This window comes from Gavia stellata, chromosome 4 (genome assembly GCF_030936135.1).
Source record: "Gavia stellata isolate bGavSte3 chromosome 4, bGavSte3.hap2, whole genome shotgun sequence".
In the NCBI taxonomy this organism is placed as follows: domain Eukaryota; kingdom Metazoa; phylum Chordata; class Aves; order Gaviiformes; family Gaviidae; genus Gavia; species Gavia stellata.
In genome coordinates this window covers 25,266,039-25,290,817 of record NC_082597.1, presented here as the reverse complement: position 1 = coordinate 25,290,817, position 24,779 = coordinate 25,266,039, and the positions used below count along the sequence as shown (strand labels likewise).

At 37.1% G+C, this 24,779-nt stretch overlaps 1 protein-coding gene across 1 annotated transcript; it reads right to left on the bottom strand.

Moving 5' to 3' along the window:
* On the bottom strand, nucleotides 1-23,294 carry IQUB (IQ motif and ubiquitin domain containing). The gene is made up of 12 exons (XM_059816089.1): nucleotides 23,205-23,294; nucleotides 22,835-22,988; nucleotides 21,483-21,641; nucleotides 21,202-21,377; nucleotides 20,804-20,959; nucleotides 18,682-18,892; nucleotides 14,534-14,709; nucleotides 9,432-9,602; nucleotides 7,902-8,078; nucleotides 6,048-6,296; nucleotides 2,384-2,569; nucleotides 1-168 (listed from the first exon to the last, which is right to left on the bottom strand). The coding sequence occupies exons 1-12, from the start codon at nucleotides 23,292-23,294 to the stop codon at nucleotides 1-3; spliced, it is 2,073 nt and encodes a 690-aa protein (XP_059672072.1).
* Between the last annotated feature and the right edge of the window lie 1,485 nt (nucleotides 23,295-24,779).

The following is a 24,779-nucleotide window of genomic DNA, read 5'->3' as shown; positions in this document are numbered from 1 at the left end:
TTATGTTTTTGTACCAGTAGGAATAGGCGTAGCTATTAAAAATTCATTTGCATTAGCCTGATTGTCACTCCTATGCAAAAACGATGTCATCGCTGGAATCTGAGCAAAGTAGTTTTTTGCCCGGATATGCTTATGTTTTATTCTGTGAATAAATGCCGCTTCATAAGCCTGAAAGGAAAAAAAATCCAAATCCCATTAAATACAATTAAAATATCTAGCAATCTACATGTTGCTTCATATTTTAGACAGTATAAATAGTGACTTTTTAATAACCTAAGCCAGATAATTTATTGGTACATGATATGTAATGTTTTGTAGTTCTATACTGCTACCTTACGGCCCAATAGTGAAAATTACTAGCCACTCCTTGTTAAATATTTGTCACCTTTTAAAACCAGAAAAACTGGCATTTGTCTGTTCAAGATAAAACTTACTTATTTCTTTTCAGGTAAGAACATTTGTATCTGCCTTTGAAAATTAAATAAGGCAATGCTTAAATATCAGCATTTGCAAGGTGATGACTGTAGGAAATTTCCTTGATAAGAATCAGAGTGATTATTTACAAATAATCATGGCAGCAAGCCCTTTGCAGCATTTCAGTCAGCCTTTGTGTTCGATGGTGACATTTTCCTAAATTTCTAGTGATTAGTAGTAGTTCAGATGATGTAATAAATAACCAGAATATTTAGTTGAAAAAACCCTTTGCTTTCACCATAGTCATTGTTATGAATAATTGCTATTAAAGACAGTGCTTGAGAGGCCTTTTTTTGTTTCAGTGAATGAGAAACAATGATTCAACTTACAACATTCTAACTTTTCCTTATTTCACACTCTTTTTTTTTTTTTTTTTGAAACAAAACTTTGCCCGTTACCAGTGAAGAAAGGTGACTCCTCACTATAGCTGTTCCACCTCTGTTTTTGTAGAAAGAGCTAAGACCTTACGATTTTTAGGTAGGCTTGCATACCTTACCTGTTGCTCTTCTGGCCTAACTCCCACCTCCACTGAAGCTCTGGACCTAACCAAGTTAATGGCATCTCTTTGACTATGACATCCAGACTTACGAAGTTAAGGTAAGGTAAGGTAAGGTAAGTGCGTAATCAGAATCTTTGCCTGCCATAATGCTAGTAACATAAATTTATGGACGCATAAAAGCATCACTAGATTCAGACTGCCTGAACAGCCTTGTTGACTGAAAGTGAGACAACGGAGTCAAAGGAATTTCTAGCTTCAAACTGATTTTACATTTTAAAGCTAATGCTCACATAAATGTGTGTCTGTTTGAAGACACAAGTTGGGCACACACACACAAAAAATATCATGAACGGCAGAATTCCCTTTACCTTTAGACTTCCCTGACTGACATATTTTGTCCCCAAAGCAAACCTTTCATTAACGGAGTAATTCATTTGCTCTGTCAGTTTAGTTATCACATACTCTTAAGACTTCCAAAAAGAAGGGCAATGCATAGGAGCTGAAGTTGCATTTGTGATAGAAATTGAATTAAGAACACCCTGAACAAAAGGACACTATACAACAATGACCTCAGATCACTACACACATAAATCAGTAACCTAGAGGTGAAAGGCTTAATAATCCATTGCTAATTGCAGGACAAACATGGCTCACAGGATTCTCCTGTGCCTTAGAAAACTAAATACTCTATCATATGATGTCCTGTGGAGTGAGATATTTACCAGACTACCATGTTTAGATATGGATTTTGGGGGGAGTGGTGTAAAAATACACAGTTTCAATGACTTCTTTAACAAATTCTTAAGACTTTTAACTTAGAACAGCAATTATGTTTTTATTGCTTAATTGCAAACTATAAAATTACATTGTCAGGGATACTTAAATGACATCTAAGAAAGTAAATTGAGAAAATTTTTTTATGACAAATGGTTATATTCTAGACAAAGAGCCATTCTGTTATTTGATGAGAAGTTTATAAGGCCAGAAACTAATGAGGCCAGAGCATGTGCAAGAGCACAGGCATACAACTGTCATAGTATTTACGGTGAGTCTTTAGTATGTTTTTCATCCAGGCCAGCTCTTGTCTGATCTCAGCGGAAAGAAGAGCATAGGCATAGATAGCACTGTTCTCAGTAGGCAGCATGGATGAGGCCAGTCAGCTTCTTGCATTTCGGGAGGGAGAATCAGGGCAAGAAAGAGTTCAGGTACATGGATGTGAGTCGTACATGCCAGCTGCCCTCTGGACTACTGCCTGTTTTATTTAACAGATGCAAACATTTAAATAGTCACAATGGGCCAATTTAAACATGGATGGGTGTAAGGACTAAATTTGGCCAAACATCATTTGTCACAGGATTCTATTAAAACATAACATAAATACTGTAAAAAATTAATCCCATCAAATTTTACCTTCTGAAGGTTACACAGCTTAAGATGTGCATCTGCCTCATCTTTAGTGAGGAGAATAGTGTTCCACGGAGACCACTCATGCTGTTTATTCCATCTGACCATAACCAAATCGTAGAGGTCACTGCAAGCACTGAGAGCTGACTGACAGCCCCATATGTTCTCAATCATGTACTGCAGATCTTGATGCTGAAACGGAAAACAGGGTTAAGAAGGAAGAAGCATGTTTCATTCTACAACAAAAGCATTGTAACCATGTAAGAATACAAATAAAGCTTTGAGTAAAAAATTGTTCTATGCATGTGTCATATAATCACTTGGTTAAAGAATGTCTAAACATACATTCCTTTAGCATGGTGTGACAATTATTAACTCAATTTTTCTTGTATCATCTCTAAAATATTACATTCGTATTTTGATTGTCTCTGCCAATGGCAATTCATACCTTCCGTTGACATCCTGATTGTTTAACTGCTCTTATAAAGCTTCTTAAATCTCAGGTTTTTTTCTCATGTAGCATGCTTAAGCCTGTTCAGACCTTTTAGGTTAATAACAATAATCCATTTCTGTCATTACTGAGATGACTTCCCCATTTCATTCTTGGATTCAGAATTAATGTTATTCAATAAATGAGTTATTACACTACTAAATTACTTGAAGTTTACATATAATCAAAATAATGTGGCCTAGAAAATGTGGCAAATTAGGACAAGAAAAACTCAAAAAATTGGGGATGGCAGTTACCACTGAACTTTGGCAAGTTTTCCTGTCACTCTCCATTAATTCTTCTCTGTATTAGTCATGGAAAATTATTAGAAGATCTTTATCTACAGAAGTCTGTAAACAACAGACTTTTAAATAGGTTTTCCTCCAAGCTAGCCATTTGAAGAAGACTCATTCCTCTAAAAAGAAAGGATGAATGAAACTATACCAACACAGTGCTTTAGTGAAATGTAGGCTCATATATTCTCATCCATCTTCCTTCCAAAACCCAGGAGCCCATGTAAATTATTGCCAGCAAAAATCTAAGATAAAAGCTGGGCTTAGAACCTCCACTGGTAATAAATCTATGCCTACTGATTCCAAGTACGTAGGACTCGCCCTACATCTGGTCTTAAATCTGGTCCTACAGGGCCTCCTTTATTAGGTTTCACTAATTGGTGTCTGTTTTCAGTATTTCCTCCTTTTCACAAAATTTCAAATAGCTTCTGTATCTTCTTCTTAGAAGCCAGAAATTTGCAGGCAGACATATCAGCAAGTACTACTATTTTTGTGCTAAGCTACATATCTCAAAAATTACCAGAACTTGAAAAAAATCTATACTGAAGCATATCAGGGTCCATGTAAAACAGATTCATAATTTGACTCTTCCTTTTTCCCAGATTACAGGGGTTTTTTTCTCTCTGAAAAATAGGCAAAATCTTGTTCTATGTTAAAACTTCTCAGGTTATGGGAAGAGTTTGATTCAAGAGACTTCTGCACTTTCTAAAGTTACGCGTGCATTTTGCTGTGAAATTTTACAGTTAATTCATTGCAAATGATGCTTTCCCTCCCCGCGCCCCCCCCCCCCCCCCCCCTCCAATTTGTTCTGTGCTCACAAGAAACAGAAACGGCCTTCAAGTACTGTCATCTGACAGGTTGGGAGCAAGTATCATTGAAAGCTCAGCAGGTGAGACTGGGAAACAAGGGTAGGCAGCAAATTGATAAATTAGTTACGTGTATGTGCAACTTCAGATGAATATAAGATTGCCATTAGGATGTTGCTCATCAAGAAAAATCAAAGCCATAGTATGTACCATCGATTCTAAGGAGCATGGCATAGTTAAACCCTCTGAAAAGGAGCCTCAGGACTTGACATATTTGCTGCACTAGTTCATTTTGATACAAGAAAGGTCTTTAGCTGCAGTAAGCAGAACTTACTGGAGCTACTGTAACTCACCAACTGCTTTTTGCCTTTTAAACCTTAGCAGCGCTCATATAGGTGGTCAACCCAAACGCAGTTAGATTCAGTATGCAAGAGATCTGAAGAAAAATCTTTTATCTTATCACAAAAGTCTTGCATCTATCCACAGACAATAAAATCAGACCAGTAATGGTACTGCACTGGGCAATGAATTAAGCTGTCATAGCTGCTGCAAAAGACTTTTAGTTGTGCCCAAGTAATTTCTAGATGCCTCAGAGCTGTTGTCTGACTATAAGTGCAGAAGGGGAAGGGAAAAAAGCAAGCAGCTCAGAAAAAAACTAATAATTTAAGGAAATATTAGGAAAAACCCCAAGAAAATTAGTGAATTAAGATACAAACCTCTGTTGTTTAGATATTTACAACTCTAAAGAAAAGAAGTTAATTTGGATGAAAATGACACAGTATCTAGAGATGCTGCAGTGGCACAACCACAAATGGAACTGCAAGTGAGGGCTTTTGGTGTCAGCAGTTAAGAAGCAGTCATGTTTCAGCGCATCAATGGCCACCAGCCATCACAAGTGATGTGAGAGAGGTCCAAAAGATTTTGGAGGATGTTTATGTATTAAGATAAACTAAGTTAGACACAGACAAAAAACTTCAGCTTAAGTGAAAACCAATATGGATGAACAACATCTACAAAATCCAGGTTCTTTGATAATACTTCTTAACACAGGCATGATAATTAAAGAATCCCAAACTTCCTTTTGGCAGCTGTCATTGGCAAAGTGCTAAACCACAGCATGGCTTGTTTTGGTAGCAGTGGGATATTGATAACTGGCTTTTGTTTGCTTGGCTGTTGTTTCAGACATACTGAAAATAAAGTTCAAAAATTATTCTATGAATGTTGATGCTGCAGAGATTTTTATTACTAAATCTCAGGAAGTTCAAATAAATCTCATCTGTTCAATATTTTCAATAAATAACACTTTGCAATTACCTCAGATTTGAAACTTTCCCAGTGGATATTGGATGTCAAATTTTTTTGTTGACAAAATAAGCAATAAAAACTAAAAGATAGAATTTGCTGAAGGCAGAGGTAAGAAGTTCTTTGAACTGAGTTGTTCCAGTAAGGATTATTAAAAAACATCAGCTCCTAGTAATACTGCAGAAGATTACAGATGATGGTAAAAAATTTAGAAAATTAAAATATTTAGTGAATCCCTCTCCTAATAAATGCAAAACAGTAAAACTTCCAACTATACAGATGTTCTACTGACATAGAACAGGAATGTCAAAACCTCAGCTCCTTTATTTTTTTCCTTCCAAGAACACAAAAAAATTTAGTTGTATTACTAAAACAGTCCAAATAATGGGGCTCAAAATATTTTACTAGCATTATATCTTGAACAATGTTATAGTCACAAAAACATTACTGTTGCTTTACAGATGATGCCAGTATCTTTAAGCAACACAACGACCATAGCAGAACCAGGTGAAGAATTTGGATCATCTGATTTTTTTGACCTGTCAGCTAGACTTTTACCTTCTTTTAATGCATAACTTGTAACCACTTTTGAAAGTACAGCTATACTTCAAGAGTTTAAGTACTTCTTATTTATGGTATGGAACATCCCATATCACAGGAAGAAGTTTTTGTAGCTTTTAGCCTATTTCTCAACTTGTCAACAACATACACAAAATAAAGGAAAAATTATAGTCAAAGACATTGGTTTCCATTATTAGCAATGTTCTTTCAGACAGTACCTGAACTAAGAAAACAATTTTAGCATCATCCTGATAATCAGCTTCAGACTTTCTGAGATTTTCTAGTATAAGTTTGTACTTCAAAGATGGTTCTCGCCGCCGAGCCTCATTATCAAGCTTGCCACACAAGCGACATCTGCCAATGGTGCGGGAATTAGCAGGAACAGGAAACTCAGTAGACGGTAAGTAATTTTCGCAACTATGACAGAAGTTAACATTTTTATAGAGCTTTAAGGGATCTGGTGGAACCTAAAAGATTTTAAAAAAAGTTAATTTACCACGAAGTATCCTTGCATTACTTGCGTGTCACCCTAACTCTGTCCGAATACATTTTACATATATTCATGCAAGTATTCTAATATGTAAAAGCTAGTAATATTTATTTTACAGTACCCAATAGGTGGTGGGTGTTTTTTTTAACTAGAAGACCAAAAGCCATTCTATTTTCTTATAGTACTTGTTAAAATCAGTTATATAAATCAGTCAATTCATTTTTAAGCTATATGAATATCCTAGACATTATGCTCCAGTGCTCTTGCTGGCACTTTTATATATGCAGATTGTCAGCCATTCTGGAAAGATGACAACACAGTGAAAACAGAAACTAATTCTTCTGCATCTAATTTTTCATATAAAATCTGTCCTTTATGTCAAAGATGAACACCTGAGATTATGAGCATATTAATATTTTGGCATAAGAATATAAAATCATCAGAGCCACTTGTTCAAAACAATATAGGGGAAGACAATAAACTAAACTTGCTAATGACCTCCTCATCCTCATATGGCCTCATGGGTTCTGAAAAGAATATACTGTAGTCTGTGCAGAGGGACCAAGTCTGTAATTGGGTAGTTTGAGTAGTCTAATAATCCAGCTACCTATTGTGGTCATCTGCCTTTTTTGAAAGTACCCTGAGGATTTGGTCACTTTGACTGTCTGTTGATGAACTGCCACCTTTTTTACGGTCTACAGAACGTTACAAGATTCAAATACAAATATAGACACAATTCAGCCTTCAACTCAAGGTACACTTAAACAAAAGCTACAGAAGAAAAAGATCTCCCATCTCCAGTCTCCACTATGACACATCTAGGTAACCCTGTTCATAAACCTAGTGTAAAATAACTGTTAGTTGGTTATAAATCTGACTAACACTTACTGACAGATTTTCTACTCCTGAGATACCATCAACCACTGTAAAAGGAATCCTTTTCTGACAGATGCAGACTACATATGATAGTGAATCATATTTTTAATTTGTAATCTGTAGTGAGAAAACAAAAACAATCACACAACTTGAGAGGTGTCTACCACTTTCTCCACTTCCTAGCTAGATCTTCCTCTCACAAAATAGCAACTGTTCATAAAACAGAAGCTCATAACAGCTCTTGCTCAGGTGCAAGCTCATTCGACATCACTTTGACAATGGCAATGTTCTTCCTTTCTGGATGCATGGGATGCTGCTTCTTGTCCAGTGGAAAAAAAAGATAATTGCTCTCTCTGTTGGTTTTCCATTTGCTATTACATTTTACTGTTACCATCCCATAAGATCTACCATTTATAATTCTCAGATTTTTTTTATTTCATATATAATGTTCCTGGGCTCTCTCAGTGGCCCTACCAGCCACTTGTCAGGTTCTTATACCCATGCCTATGCCCCATGCTTCTTATATGACTATATAAGCTCATTTGTGTGAAGTCTGTGTACTTGCCACAATTTACTTTTTGAGGAACTCCACCAACAATTTTACAGCAAATTGTAAAATAAAAAAGCTTTCATTGTTTTCCATTCCCCTTCTCCACGATCCTTAGTTTGATGGCCACTATGTCAGACTGCAAAATAGGAATAATACCTTAAGCATTCTAGCAACTTCAGGGTTAAACTTTGGAGTTTTAATATACTGAAGAAATAATGTACAAATTCTTTTCCTCAGTCCTTCTAAGTTGCATTCTTTCACTTCTCTCGACATAAGATCAACTTCCCTGTCAATTAATTCCACTATTTCCCGTGTTAATTTATATTCATGTTCCTGAAAGAAAAAACACAAAGAAAAAGGAAAACAAACTCCACAACAATAAAGAAGCAAACAAAATAATTCTAATGCAGATATGAAAGCAAATTATGGATTCTATGCCAATCATCATTCATACCTCTGTATGTTCACGTAAGAACATGTTCACAGAACCGCCTCTTAGTGTCTTAGGAAAACAACCTCCAAGAAAACTAATGTAAAGAACTACAAAACTGAGAATGCTTACAGATTCTGCTTTAAGGGGCTTGTGTATATACCAGAGCTGTGAGGAACTGTAAACCTGGAGGCATCCTGGAGGCTAAGCAGAGGCACACTACACATGCAAAATTTTCAGTCTCCAAAAGCCACCCCCCCAAAAAAAAAACCAAACAAAAAACCCCACCACACAAAAGGCATGGGGGACTTTATGAGTATGCTTGGAAATTAGTCATTTCAGTATTTCAAATGCTTAGCAGGAGATTCTCCAGACAGAGATAACAGGTGAATGAGTTCAGTGTTCTCTCACCTAAAACAGAGTGCTAATTTACAGAAATTCTAGAATGTGTTCACTACAGCAATATTGACGTGTATTAAGAAGGGCAAGAGTTCATAAACCAGCAGTGCTCCCAATGCTATATTGGCTTTAGATCAACTTCTGGTACTACCAAAACAACAGCAAGATGTTCGTTTATTTTAATAAGACCAGGAAGCAGCATTCTATTCTAGTTTGACATCAACAGTACCGTTCTGAAAGTACCTTGAATATCATATTTTTCTTTTTGTACATGAACAAAATGAATAAATAAATAAAACAAATATGAAAGACTAAAAGAAATGCAATCAGCTTCTAATTCACTCGGAACACTGGCAGCAGCAGTGGGGGCAGGGAGTGAGTGACAAAGAAAAAAGAAAAGGAAAATTAGTATTTGCCACCCATAAAACTGGTATCCCAAACCAACAGAGAGATAATGTTCTAAACAGACATTTCAAAGAACTGAGAAAAAAAAAATAGTAATAGCCACTTGCACCTCTGCCATGGTTTTCATCAAGTTGTTAGAAATATTAAGCCAAACTTTGTACTAAAATTGTATTATGTATTAATATACAAAAAAGTCTAAAACCATGGGGTTAAAATTCTAACACAACTTCAAGAAAAATGTGCACATCACAAAGTGAAATATGTATTTAGAGTATATCTAGAATGCAAATTGCACTCTCATGCCAGGTGGTACACTAGGCTTTCTCTTGATGCCAGCTGATCATCCTGGCACCTGTCTGTCAGAAGCAGCATTGCTTATATGTCAACATAAAGGACTGTATCTTTGGGAAGTACAGCTTCAAGCTAAACACAAATAGAAAAATAAAACATACCTTCACTGTACGTCTCAGTGTTAACAGCACATCTATTCTCTCATCTTTTGGGATGTCATTCATGCTAACGCTGCGGTAGATTTCAAATAGTTCTCTGGCACGGAGCGTGTACTGTGTATCCATTTCAGTGATTTTTCCATCATATGCTTTCCATCTCTTAGGTTGTGCACACTTCAGAAACAATTTGTATAACTCTGAGCTATTATAATCTGATCACCAGCTGAACAAGTGCCTTATGTTACATCAGGTTTCACCAGAGCAAATAGGGACTTAATATTAATGCTTGACTAATACAAAAGGCTAATGCTATTATCGATATTTATACAGTACTTTTTCCACCAGAGCAAGTATTCAATTGCACACTTTGTTTAAAGTTGCAGTTCATGAAAATCTTGACTTACAGGATATTAAAAGTAAATAATATTCTCCTACAGGGATATGCTCTACTTCTTTAAAGCAAATTTACTGACAGTAGAATATTTGCTCTGTAGCTCATCTTGCAGTCATAAATCCTTCTGAACTATCAGTAAAAATCGATGGGACGGCTGACTGTGTAAAGATTGCAAATTTAAGGCCTCAGAGTTTACTGCAGTAAAAATATCTCCAGGGAACTGTTCTATTTATGCTAGCTATACAGAAGGATAGAAGGCATAGACTTTGTTAAAGCTGACTAAGGCAAAGTATGAGTTTAATCGGATACTTCAGCCAGCTTCTTGTTTGCTAATGTAACCACATACCATATGCCTACTACTACAGTTGTCTCTTTGCACATCTTTAACTTCTATAGACAGTGAGAAGGTACATGGTGTCAGCTCCCCCACCCAGTTTGAAAAGTCCAAGCATTCTCCTCTTTCTAGAGGACTGGTTTTGGTTGCAAACCACACTGTTACATAGAGGGCTAGTTCACTGCGGAGGTAGGTATTTAAATCCAACAGAAAGATGGTATTCAAAACCCTCTCCCCATCATCACCTAACTCCACTCCTTTTCCTTAATCATACATCGGTACAGATATTTGGAACCTCATTCTTTGTATTAATTATTCTCTTTCACTGTATTTGGAACTTGAGTGTTCACAAACGCTTGTGAACGTCAATTTGCAATCTCACTGCGAGTTAACTACAACAACAGTTCATGCAGCATTCACATGCTGAGTAGCTTTCTGGATATGACCCCAGCATTGACGTAATCATTATTTTGAACTAAATATACAGGCTTGCTATGGTGATAAGTCATAAAAATACCAAGAATATTAGATAGTTAGAACAGATATAATTAGTCACCACCACAACCAAAATAGAGCTTTCCTCACTTTTAAATAAATAAATTATAAAGTTAGGTAAACAAAAGAAAGACAAAATAATTTAAAAAAGGATTTAACACTGAATAACTGACATTTAATGACCTTATCAGTGGGGGTGGAACTCTAATTAAAGGAGGTATTGTTAATCAGAAGTCACAAGTCAGAGCCAAGACCGATTAAGAAATGCAATAGCAAAACCAGACATTAGTAAAAAATAAAACTCTTAATTCCTTAGCGAAATCTTGGAACTTCTGCAAAACTAGAAAGAGGTGATTTTCTCTCTGTCATAAAAAGGGAGCATTCAACTATAACTTCATGACCTTGTTTCCCTATCTTTGTACAGTACTAGAAACTCTTAAAAAAACCCAAGACAAACAACACCACACTGCCCCCCCCCCCCCCCCCCCCAACTTAGAAGCTATATACCACTCCTGTGGTAGACTGGCAAAAATCACTGTTTTCCACAGAGTAGTTAATTCAGTACCTACATTTGATCCTCTTCAATGAAATCACTTATTAACAGACAGAAAGGTCATTTGCTTATGCTAGGGAAAGTCAGTGGGCAGAGTTTGCCCTAGGAAATGGTTATTAAAACTAGGTTCTTCTGATAAATTTGCACAACCCATGTATGAGTTAGCGGTCTTGGTAGTCCACTCTGCAAATGACCCTTAACACAGACCAACTGTATTATGATAACATTTTAATTATTCAAAGCAAGATATCATACCTGTAACTTCTGTAATTTTTCTTACCACCTCAACATAACTGGGTATTATATAAAATAAAATAAAAGAAAGAAATTATGCAGCTCTTTACTGAAAAAAAAAATAAAATACAGAGGTCTCATCAATATAAAGATTTCCAGTATTTCAGAAAGAACCACAAGCTTTCTGATTTCAGGGTTATTTTCACGTATTCAAGATTCGTGCGAGAAAACAAGAACTTCTAGATTTTTTGCCAGCATTTCCTTGCCTTTTAGTCTGCTGGCAATGCTGTGGAATTTACAATAATCCTGTTATCTGTATTACTTCAGAGAGCAAGAGTACTATAACTGCACTCTACTGCCAATGCATGAATGCAGAAAGAAGCACCTGAGGAGAAAAACACTCCACCACAGACACAGAGAGGAAAAGGTACGAAAAGTAAAAAACATCCATAGGATGAGTGCAGAAATAGCACAAAGCATGATAGGTACAAACTGAGCAATAGTTAATAATTACACAAATTCCTTTAAGAAAATATGATTGATGTATAAAAGCTTAATTGAGTACTTCCTCTTCAAAATACAAACACTGAAGAAAAACAAGCTCAGCGTAAAAAAGAACCTTCTAGAGCATACTGCACACACAACCAGTAGCAACAACTGTAAAAGCACACATGCATGAGGAGGTACATGCTTAAAGTAGGAAAGAGAATGAAAGAGTCCATGGAGAAGCAAGTTTCATAACACATTGGCTATTGCAGAAAAATGAAATGCTTATAGTCTTCAAAAAGGTGTTATTTCAACTTCAGCTGGCAAGTGTCCAGATTAACATCAGCAGCTCAAATTTTGAGAAATAACTGAATAAAGAAGCTATAATTTAGCACTTGAACAATGAATTTCATACTACGGTTTAACGCGTTGAAATTGCACTGTTACAGTCATAACAAACCATCCATTTAATGTTGAGATTTCCAAAATAATTTTTTATTTTATTTTTTAAAAAATGCAGAACTTGTTACTTCCTTTACCTCTGAGTTAGGCCGCTGTCTATGTCAACAATTTAGAACAATACTCAAAACCCTACAGCTAACATGATAAAAAAAACATAAAAAGAAAACAGTGCAAAAGTTCAGAAGCTCAGTAGATTTTCAAATTAAAAACAAACCAGTCTACTGAAAAACACAATTTATAAATTTAAAATATTAATAAATAAACAAGTAATAAGTGCTTCAGAAACATGTCCACTGTTTGGGAAGAGAGAGCATCTCTTGTGTCTCCTGAATCTCCAAACATCAACAATCACTAGCAATTCTGGTACTGAAGAACATTTTGCTTCCGATTCCTAGATGCAAGAAAACTGTACAACTTGTTAGAATATATACTGGAGGTAATCTATATAGGGTAGGACACTGGAAAGCAGTCTTTAAAGGATAGAGACTCAGTTAAGATAGAAATATATTTGCTTCAGACTGTTCCAGGCTTCTTTTTCTGAGAAGATAACAGAATAGATTGTAAATAGTAGAAGCAAACTTCTAACATAGAAATGATTCAAGGTTTTGATATCATTCCTAAATATATTTAGTTTTCTGGTTTTTTGCACTCCTGAAAGCAGTAACAGAGAGTACAATCACATCATGGCAATAAACTTGGTAACAGTTCCATCAACATTTCAAATAAATGATTTGTTCGTAATGAAGAAAGGTAATAGATTTTCTCAAATCACTTTTTACAGTCCAGTGCCCATACACGAGTAACAAAAAGAATGAAAAATAAGTCTCCTTTGGACGAAACTGCCATTTTTACTTTTGAGCACTAAATAGTCAAAATTAAAAAAAAAAAAAGTAAAAAACTATTTCTGTTGCAGTATTTCTTTCCACAATTATTTCTCACACTATGAAAACAGCCAGACAATAAACTATTTCTTTTTTCTGAGGGGATGAATTGCTGGGATGTCTACCTGAAAAGGACTTTTTCTGTATTTTACATTAAGATACCATTGAATCTAATGCCATTCTAAATCATCTTTGTGTATGAATGAATTCTCATCTTTGCTTTATAGATGAAAGCTTGAAGAACACTTGCGTTAAATTTCATCCCCAAGATTATGCAAGAATAAAATCTCAAGTTAAAGTTCTAATGCAACTGAAACTAGTGAATTAAAAACAGAGTTTAATATGATATAAGATTCAGTCAAAGCTCTTCTGGGTTTCTATCCTGTACCTGAAAACAGAATAAATGCTTTCTTTAAAGACAGACATATGATGACCAGAGGCCTGAGCTCAATGAGGAAATAAATGACAAATCTAGTTCCTGAAAGATAACATTTGTGAGGGAAGAAAAAAAGAAAAAAAAAATAATAATCAAGTAATCCATTCTGCAGGGTTAAAGCTTAATTTTTGAAATACTTGCTTAAATGTTTGCATTTAAGTTTAAATGCAATAGCAAACTTTTCATGATAGAGAGCAATGAACAGAACATACCAGAGAGAAAATCACTTAGTCATTAGTTTTGATTAGTGAAACTGAGTATTTTTGAAAGAAAAGCTAATAGGCAGATTTTTAAAGTTTTTAACACAGATTAGGAGAGAGCATATAGTTTCATGCATGAATTCCTACATCACCATAATGCACACAATACAAAATATAGAATAGTATGCAATATCTCTCTGCTTTATAGCCTCAAATTAACTATTCTGACTTGTTAGAATTCGAGCCTTTAATGCTGTTAACAGTGCCATCAGAATCATGTTCTTTATGCAGAATAATTACAAAGCACAAAATTCATCCACTCAGTGCTATTTTTTTACATTCTATATACACAACTGCCTTTGTCTATGGTAAATATCAGGTGACAGTCTTAATGATGCACTGTTAGTCCTTCAGTCAGTCACAGAGATAAGAAATTCTCAGCTTCGAAAAAGAGATTTACTGAATTGTATTGACATGAACAACTAGATAGTTTGGATATTTATAACATTAACATTCACATGACTTACTGTTAAAGCTAGAAAAGTTACTTTTGGCAGGTAGTTTGCAGATGTCTCTGCTGTTCCTGTACTTTGGTATTCTTTATGTTCAGCCTAAAATTACATCACTGACCTTATCCAGAAAGTGCAGTATTGCTTTTTGTTGATTCTCCTCATCTGCATTTAGTTTATGTCTCCCAATGGAAGCAATCAGCTGTGCCTCTTGATCCAGAAGTCCACAAAATGCTGCCTTTCTTTCAGCTCCAGTAAGAGTTCTGTTAATCCGTTCAGTCTCCTCCTGCCTCCATACTATAGATATAAATATTTTGGGTATTTTTTACATGATGTTTTCTAGTGAAATTTCTACTTTCATATTTAAGAAATAACATAATTAATTTACAATATTAATTAAAAGCCAGTTTCTATGTTATGCATAATGATCAATTCCCTATTTTCAATACACACAAAATGGCCCAGAAATTAATGTAAATTTTACAGCTGTTCTGTGAGAGTACGTGTGCGTACATCAATTCCAAACTGCCAATTCGTACTCCAAACTCAAAGATGGGTTAAGAAGAACATCTCTATGTGAGAAAAATAATTTAGCTCCTGTAGAAATGTGTGATGAAATGATTTCTTCGCAATTTTGCATTTAAAATAACTAAACTAACCGTTTGTGTCTCAAACAGCTCCAAAAGGTATGAGCAATAGGAACTTTCAAAACAATGGCTCACCAAAGTCACAAGAAAAGATAACACGGAGATCTTCTCAGCAAATTAAGGACACCATCTTACTGTGGTACCACTAGTACTCAGTGCTGAGAATATTACTGCTTCTCCCTGTATAAATGAGTAAAATCTAAAGAAGCTTGAAGTCCTCCAAAACTGAGATAAAACTTGACTGACAGTCACGTTTAGCACTCCAGGTCTTACACGGAATATTTCAGTGGTATCACCTTTCGCCACTAAGGCAGATGCATGCACATTAATAATCAGACAGTCATTGCTTTACTCTCCCTTTCCTCTTCTACAACAAAACCCTTCAAGTGGAAGGAAGTGGCATGCAAACCACAGGATGGTAATGACAACAGCACGTGAGTCAGTACATGCTGTATAAGAATCTGGTCTTCTGACTCTTATAGTCAAATCACCAAAACACAGGTACCTCCTGCACTTTTAAGTTAGACTACTTAATGACAGAAACAGAGATGTATACATATGTGTCTATCACAGCTACTACAAAATAAATCATTTCTTGACTATAACTGCCAATACAGAGACTACATGCCTTTACAGAAATCCGTTAGTAAAATCAAATTGTGTTTACTGAGTCGTGTTTTCCTTTGCATACATTGTAAGAATTCTTGGCTTCTCTGAAGAGTCTGTTCCATTTCAAATACTTCTGGAGTTTTGCAGGGAATTTCATAAGACCAAAAACTTCAATATTCCTGAATAATATCTCAAAGTGTTGTTATTGTTCCAGAAGAGTTATGCAAAAGCAAAACCCAACATAAAAGAAAACAATCCAATATGTGGTGCACACTTACTGAAAAAGCCTATAACATCCTGTATCAGGTAAGATTAGAGGCAGGAGGAGGGAAAGGAGGACGGTTTATTTTCTGCCTGTGGCTTCCTTATCTACAATACCTTATGTTTTACATTTTAAAATATTTCAATTCATTTCCTTAAGGCTCTCCAAGCTTTGGTATTAATATGACAGCTGTCTGACAAGTTCTGAGTACCCAAAGATATATTTTTAAATAAAGCCATTTCAGCAAACAAAAGCATTGTATAGAATTAAGTTACATGAAGCTTTATATGCCTGAAGGGGACAGCAACTTCAAAGACAGAGCTGATAAATACAGGAAGCAATTTTGTACTTACAGAAATGAAGAAGCTGTCAGTTACCATCAATACTCACCTCCTGATTCACCATATACATGCAACCAAGTTAAAAACATTCCTCTTAGATTATCTGTTCTACAGGCAGAGATTTTACACCTTACAATTTTATTCCAGTGTTTATAAAACAAAGTAGTTCATACTTTTCAAATAAATAATTAATGTCTTTATATGCAGACACACTGAATATATATACACCTCATTTGCACCAAGCAAGTTTTTGTACCAACAGGAATTGCTTGTACTGGTTGGCCCTGTAATAGTATCCCCCTGTTGTGATCAACAGCAATAACCTTCACAGATCTCTAGAGGACAATACACTCATTCTATTACTGTCACAATGATTTAGCTTGTGTAGACTGTTGACACTATAACAATGTAAAAGTAGTTTCAGATGCACGTAGTAAAAAAAACTTCCTAGAACCACTAAGCTCTATTAAAATAAAGAGCATGACTGCAAGTCTCCATGTAGAGAAGCAACTAGTCAACACTGGTAAACAAAAACAAAACAAAAAGGTTGATACCAGACCATTATTTTTAACAAAATGTTAAAAAGACATTTCAAATACTGGAGTTTGTGATGTTCCAGTTTTGAAGTGGCACATGCTTTTTCAGGTTGCCTAGATATTAAATTCCTGAACATGCATAGCTGAAAGTTTTATGATTTGTGAATCCAATGACATTAAATTAAGCAAAAGAGACACTCATATAAGTGTAAGTTTTAAATCTAAAAGTATTGGGAATATCAGCACTCATTCACAAATTTAACTCAGCTTTGTTGTTTCTATTGCAAATAAGACTCTTCACATTTGTTTTTTTTAAAGCGGATCATACATTTCATAGCACATTAACTAGGAAGCAAGTTTTTAAAGAAAATATTGCAGGAAATCAGATACCAAATAGTAGCACTTGCCATAAGTGGAGAGTACGCTGAGTACCTTGGCTTTTGATTACCTAGTCAGACACACCTTGATTCTTGTGAGGTGAAAAGCTAACTATCTATGAAGAAAAAGGGTGGTGGCGGAAACAACCCCTAACAAACCACAAATCTCATTCTAAAGTTTAAGACCAGTAATAATTTTTACATTTGTCACAAGCAGTAATATTTATAAGTCATTTATGCATTCAGACAAAGCGATTTGTTCGATGACACACAAAGTATTGACAGTATTAAAAGATTAGCGTATAACTTGCAAATTCTTGAATCATGATCCTAAGCTCTATGAATAACACACATCACCAAATTTATGCTCACTTTACCATGGAAGAAATAGCTGAGATAGTTTAAGGTAGGTCAGGTGGCTTTGCAATGAAGCAGGTAATCCATTAGGCCAGTTCTGCTACAGGGACAATAATGTCCAAAGTTACACCATAAGCAAGCACTGTAGCCTAGATAACACTTGAGTTGTTACAAGTCACAATGCAAGCATCTTGCTTAAAAGGAGACATTTTAAAAAGAACTCTTACATTTTCATTATATGCTGGTACAAGTCCACTGCTTTCTATTGGTTTTGTTTTTCCAGAAGGACATACTCTAGGTTTTTTTGTTACATTTGCAACATTACTCTCCTCTAAGGTTTTATGTCAATTATCTGCAGTATTCACTTTATTTTTCCAGGAAAGTTTAGAGGTGCTTGCCTGTATTAGACACCATGCACTCCAACAGGAAAAGTAAGTCTTTCAGGATGCCCTGTAGGACTCCTAACAGATTTTTAAAATTTTGACAACACAGTTTTGTGAAACATGGAATAAATTAGAAAGGAGAAAAAGCATCAGTAGAAGAAGACTAGGACAAAAGGAATAACCTCAGCCATCTATTGTAAAGTTCTGGGCAAAAATTTAATCCATTATAAAAAATGTCTGTATTAAATGATGAATGATGGATCTTAACACAAATTTTTTCATGGCACTATTTTCAGCATCTTAAATGTAGAGTAAAAAGATTAAAGTAACTCTGATCCAAAAAAACCAGTTCCTGTTCCCGTAGCTGACCTTAACATTAGAGATGAATAAAAAAAAAAAATAATAACACTGCCAAATAGCACTGTTCTACAAGCTGATTATTTCCTAAAAAGGTGTACTGGTGTTGGTTTTCTTCATAGTAGCTTGTATGGTGCTGTGCTTTGGATGTTGGTAACACAGGGATGTTTTAGTTGTTGCTGAACAGTGCTTACACAGCATCAAGGCCTTTTTTCTGCTTCTAGTATGAAAGTCTGCTTCTATATATGAAATTCAAATGATTATTTAAAAAAGACAGAAATTTCACTGTAAAAAAAAAATCAAGGAAGTATCTATAGAAACATGCAAAAAACATAAGTTTGTTTTAAACAAACTGTACTATTTCACTGATTTAAGAGTATCCCTTTAAGAAAAAACTTACATTCTAAAGCATGGTACAGTAGCTCAAAATCTTCTTTTGTTTTAGGGTTTAGTCTTCGCTCGTGCTCCCTTCTCAGTTTTCCTTCTTTCTCTTTTTTTCTCCGTAACTCTTCTTGTGCCTCCCATGCAAGCCTTAAGCTCTTTTCTTCCCTCAGATTTTGCACTACATTTATAGCACACCAACGACGGAAATACGTCTGTAATACTATTACCTATATGTGATACAATACCAAAGAATCGTGAACTTAAAACAAAACAGCATAATATTTTGTTCTTAACTGTTATTTTTTTCTAGCTACTTCACTATATTTTCTAAGATTTGTCTTGTACTCGAACTAATTTAAATGTTACAAAAACAGTCATGTACTATTACTCTAAACACTAGTATGCCTACTTATTTAGGTAACTGCAGGAGTTTAACCAGTGAATGCAGTGGAGAAACTAGGTTCAAATAATCAAGTTAAAATATAAACTGCAATTACAAAATCCATTTTTTTATTTTTCGAATCTCCTCTTTAAAAATATCTTTTGCCATGTATTATTTTTATTCTTTTCTCTTCAGGTTTGTAGGCAGAGATCCTCATCTTACTATCAATTTACATAGTGTCTAGACTGGGAATTTAGACACATATTTGCAAATTTCTAGATACAAAAATCAACACATACACAGAATCAACTGCATTTTATTTGTAAACAAATAATGAAAGTGAAGTTACCAATGACAGAACTTAAAAAAGAAAATTAAAAAAATCCACCTTCAACAGCTGTGGCTATTAAAGACTAGGGAAATGTCTATAGTATGCTAAGGGAAGACAATGCACAAGCTTGAGTTTCTGCCAGCTGAGTTAGCACTTGCACCACAAGCAGTTTAGCCAGGTCAATACCATGAGCTAATAAGCACTGTTCAGCGTTGAAGGCTATCAAGCACAAAATCACACTAATACAAACATACTGTCTCTAGAGATATTTTAACCTAACATTTCTCTTGAATATGCCTTCAGCTAGTATTTCAATATAGGAACTACACTGCACTGTGTGAGTCTATCAACTTGAACCAACACCAAGCTGATGTCTCTCTACTGTGCATTACAGATTACCTATAGATACATTTCAGATTTCAGGAAGTGATGCTAATGATCACAGTAAAACATAGTGGTAGTCCTGAGGAAATGGTTACCTATTTGGGTTCCACTTCTAAAAGATGTTTATTGCTGTCAGCTGATGCTGACCAAGTAAGAAGTTCTTACAGAAAACCTCTACCCAGAAGATTTCAAAGCATCTTGCCAACCATGTCAATACAATTATCCTACTCAGACACTTGGGGAATCAACTGTTTCTCCATTTAGTTAGATTCAGACTGTCTATTTTAAGCAATCAAATTAGTACCTACAGCATTTACAAAGTAGTGCCCCGCCTAACATGATGTGCAGTCACTGAACATGTGGTTTTCAAAAAGCAGTTTGGAATGCCTTAATGGCATCCTCTGCACAATGAATATACAGAATCTGGTATTGGAATCACCTGCATGAGGCAATTCAGCACACCAGAAAACCCTGCAGACCCATCGCATGTGTTTGAACAGCCAGGATCTACCTTAATACCAAAGCAGGTAGCTTGAACACAATCCAAAACGAATCAGTTTGCCAAAGGTAACCTACCAAGTCTGTTAAAGCAAACAACCAACCAACCAACCCCAGAAAACACAAAACCCAAAAGTTGAATGCAGGTCTCTGAAATCCTAACCCAATACTCCATCAATCTGAGGCCATACATTAAGTATGTAGGTTAGGTCCTTCCAAAGAGATCATGAGAATGCCACAGGGACAAGCCTGTTTTAATCTGTAATGCTCTATATGGAAGCTTAACTGTCACTGTAAGATAGAAAACAGTAAATTCAGAATTCATAATGTTTAAGAAATGGCAAGGTCTCAAATGTCACTAAAAACACAGAGCCAACACACGCTTCCCCCATATCTGAAAGATTACAAAATGTAAAGATTAAGCAGACATTTTACAGTTCACTTTTAAATTCACTCTTTGAACACTCTGAACACTCATTAAATATTCAGGTAACCTTCCTAATACTTTGCTTTACACATAGTTTCAAACAGATAAGAACTTACTGCTTCAAGTCTACGTTTATGGTATTCTTCCGCTGTAAGATACTTTCCAGGACTTACTAGTTTGTCAGTCACGTTTGACACATATAGGCCAATTTTAGTCATCTGTGTTGATGTTGTACTTTTTGTTTGTTGTGGCTTATTTTTTTCAAAAACTGTCTGGGGAAAGAATGTATATCAGATTATAACAAATACACAGATTTTTTTTCCTCATTACAGTGAGTGGCAAAATTAGCCATTTGTAACAAAAATCACAAGACTAATGATACTCATCCACTAAATACTTTCAACTGCACTCTTATTTCTGAGCTACTTCCTCATTCCTATTGGAAATAATTGTGTCAACATTCTATTCCATTTGGCAAAACCAACATTCTAGAAAGACACTACAAAGCCGTTACCTGTGTTTCCCTACAAAATAACTGAATTCCTTTGTCAGGTCGTTTTTTGGGTATCGTTTGTGATCCTGCATTATGAAATTCCACACCTGTTATCCTGTTCTTAAATCCACCCAGAAACGGTTTATGATAGGTAGGTCTTTCAATTTTTACAACTACATCTTGGAATGAATCAGGATCTGTTAAAATGGAAGTTCCAAGATAGAAATATTGTTTCTTTTAGTAAAAGATTGCGATTAGAGCACGATTATATGTATCGATACACATGTAAAAACAGCATTTACCTGTTTGTACTCTGACAGTTATGACATCAGGCATGTGGTAATCCTGTTGAACTGTTTTCCCAGGAAAATGTTCCTGATCAAGACATAACTTCTCAGACCGGATAGTTTCAAAGTTAGCCTTAGTCCTCCTAAGAGTTTCATTATCGTCAATCATGCTTCCTAAAACTAAAACCAAAATTAATTCCTGATAAACTTCTCAAAACAAACACATAAATAACTCTTTCAAGTTTACCCTGACATGATTTTATTGAAACACTGCAACACACACTAATCATAGATTTTTGAGCTGGAAGAACAGTCTACTTAAAAGCTGAAACAGTATTATCACACACTTTTTAAAGAGGTATCTAATGTAATACTGTCACCACATAAAGTCGTTCATATTACAATTTTTAAATACATTTACTTAAACTTTTTATTTGCAAATGCATAATTTAAAATCAAAGTTACCCATTTATACAGCGAACTTTTCTTGAAAAATCTTACCTAAAACTGCTCCAATTTAGACCTGATCTAAACATACGATGGCTGAATCACTGTTGTCTTTCACACAATACTTGATGTTGTGGTGTTTATTCAAAGACTATATTCTGAACCAGATCTACTTAACTCAGAGCTCCAGAAATTACTTCTTTTTGATTTAGAGATAAAAGTCTATCTGGCTTTGGTACAGTGCCCTTCCTAGGATGCAATCGGCAGCTACTCAGAATGAGAGCATCTGAATGCAGCCCAGCCAAGAGGAAGGCAGTCAGCAGGTCCACACTGCAAAGGGTCACTCAGTGCGCTCACCTGCTGAACGGGATATGGTACCTTCCGCTCTGAAGACCTAAGAAAATGGGGCACTGAATTGGGAAGAGGAAGTAACACAGGACACCCAGAACAGAGAGGAACAAGTGCAGGAAGTGATGGAGTGTTTCGGGGACTGCAGGAAAAAGGCATGGATAACAGAAGGGTGGCAGGTAAGTTACAGGGGAATCTAAGAGAGGTAAAATAGTAAGGTGGTTGCTATGGTCTAGTCTAAACTGTTAGTAGCCCATGTATTCATGTGAATTATGTGCTGCTGTTTTGCAAATGTGTGTACAAAACACATGTACGTACGCACATTTCTGGAAATTAAGATCATGCTATAAAATGCCATATTAGTCTATAAATTGCTACTGCAACTTGAGATAAAGAATACATTCCTCAACTTTTCAAGCATATTTTCTATGAGAATTTTAAAAGTCACGTCAAGACTAAAAACCAGCAAACATGAACAGAATAGGGGTATGGGGGGTGCAAGAAGCCATAATCAAGTTAAGAAAAAAATCTCTTTAAAGTCCATTAGTCCAACATTTTAATAACTTCTTTACCTGTTACTGTCCCACTTGCTGTATTCTCTGATAGTACTGAGTTTTGAGATGTTTGTTCTTCCCTTTCTGAATTTCTTACTTCAGGTAAAGTAGAATAATTCTCATTGGTAACAGGAGACATGCTCTCAGATGATGCGCTGAATGGGGCATCTGGCTCAAATACATCTCGCTCATCATTTCTGATCACTTCTTGATTGCCTAGTCCTTTGCTGGGTAATTCCCACTGTGCTAAACTTGACTGCTCCTGTTCCTTCAGAGCTGACTGCTCCAGAGAAGACTGTTGCTCGCAGCCCTCCTCTGGCCGTACAGTGCCTGTAGCTTCTGAAAGCAGAGGCTTCTCTGCTGGGTCCCCATTCTTGGCCTCTCCGACTGCTCTTCGTTCTGAGGACGCAGAGGGCTGCTCTGCACCTGACCTTTCCGTTGTAACAACTTCAAAGCGACTATCTGATGTGTCTTCCATTTTCTAAAGTATCAGTTGCACGTTTTTAACCTTTCTGCAAGAATAATCACAGTATCTATTTAAAATAGCATACTAGCACATTTCTACCACCAAACACATGGGTGACTTAATATCCTGAAGAGCTTTTTCTGTGTCTATTCCCAAAGAGCCTATTTGGAATAGTATGAGGTCTTTGCTTCCAACAAATGCAAAACACTTACCATCTTCTCATTGGTGTTTAACAAACACAGCATTGCCAGCAGGTAGTCAGCATAATTCTTTCTTTATATATATCTATACATATATAACAAGACTTTACAGAGCACCATTACCCATAGACAGCACACCTTTAAGGTTTTCCGCACTGCCACTGAAATGACGTGGGCTGGAAGAAGCCAAATCCCATAATCATGAAAAAACCCCAAGGGCAAACGGGAAGCAGCTCCCGGCAGGAGCCAGGGAAACAGGTGGTTCCCTACCGAGCGCCCATCTCGGCGGCCACCGCCACACCGGCGCGGTTGGGCCGTTGGGCCGCTCCCCTCGGCCCGCGCCCGCTGACGCCCGCCCGGCACGTAGCGGTGGGCGGGCACCATCCGCCGGGCCCGGCGACAGCAGCCCTTGGCACGGGGCGCGCCGGAGGGCTAGGGCTGCCGCCGCGGTTCGGCGCGCGGGTGGGGCTCCCCCGCCCGGCCCCGCACCCCCCGCCCGGCTCCACAGCGGTTACTTTTCCCCCACAGCTGCCGCAGGGCCTCCCGCCCAGCGCGGCTCTCCGTAGCGGCCGCTCCCCGCGTCGGCGGCGTGTCGCGGTAGCTATAGCAACCGGGACTGGGCGGGGCCTCGTGGAGCCCGGGGCCGCAGGACGGGGAGGGCCGGAGGTCCGCCAGCATGCGCACTGCGGGGAGGGACGGCCCGGAGGGCGGGGCGCCGGGCCGGTCCCCTCTGCGCCTGGGCCGCGGGCGGGCTGGGCCGCGCTGGCTGCCTGTGCTGCTATACGCGCCCCAGGGAGGAGGAAGGGCAGAAAGGGGTAAAGGGGAGGCGGTGAGACAGGGCACAGGCTGGGAGGCCTCCCTGGCTCCATTTTGCCCCACCGCGGTTGACGGAAGCACCGCAGCACCTCGGAACGCAGCACCTGCAGCGACTTGCGCTTGCTGCCTGCACTGCTGCCCTGCCCGGCCTCCTCTGGGTTGGTAACCGCGCCGCGGCGTCCCACCGTGTTGGAACACCGGCGTTCCGGCAATTGCCGTGTCCTCTGTTGTGATCCCTAGCAAGGTGAAGATGAACTCATCGGTTTATAGTGGCATTAATGTAAGAGAACACCGTATTTTCCTGGCAGTTTGTACTGTAGGTAGTAGCAGAACTTGTGCTAATACCCCAAACCGTTTCCTGGATATTACGAGAAGTTGGTGTGTTCGGACGTTGATAACACTCGCTGTAGGGACCATCGCTTCCTAGCTGTGTGTCAGCACTTACCCATGCGATGTGTTCAGCCTAATAGTGTCTTACTCC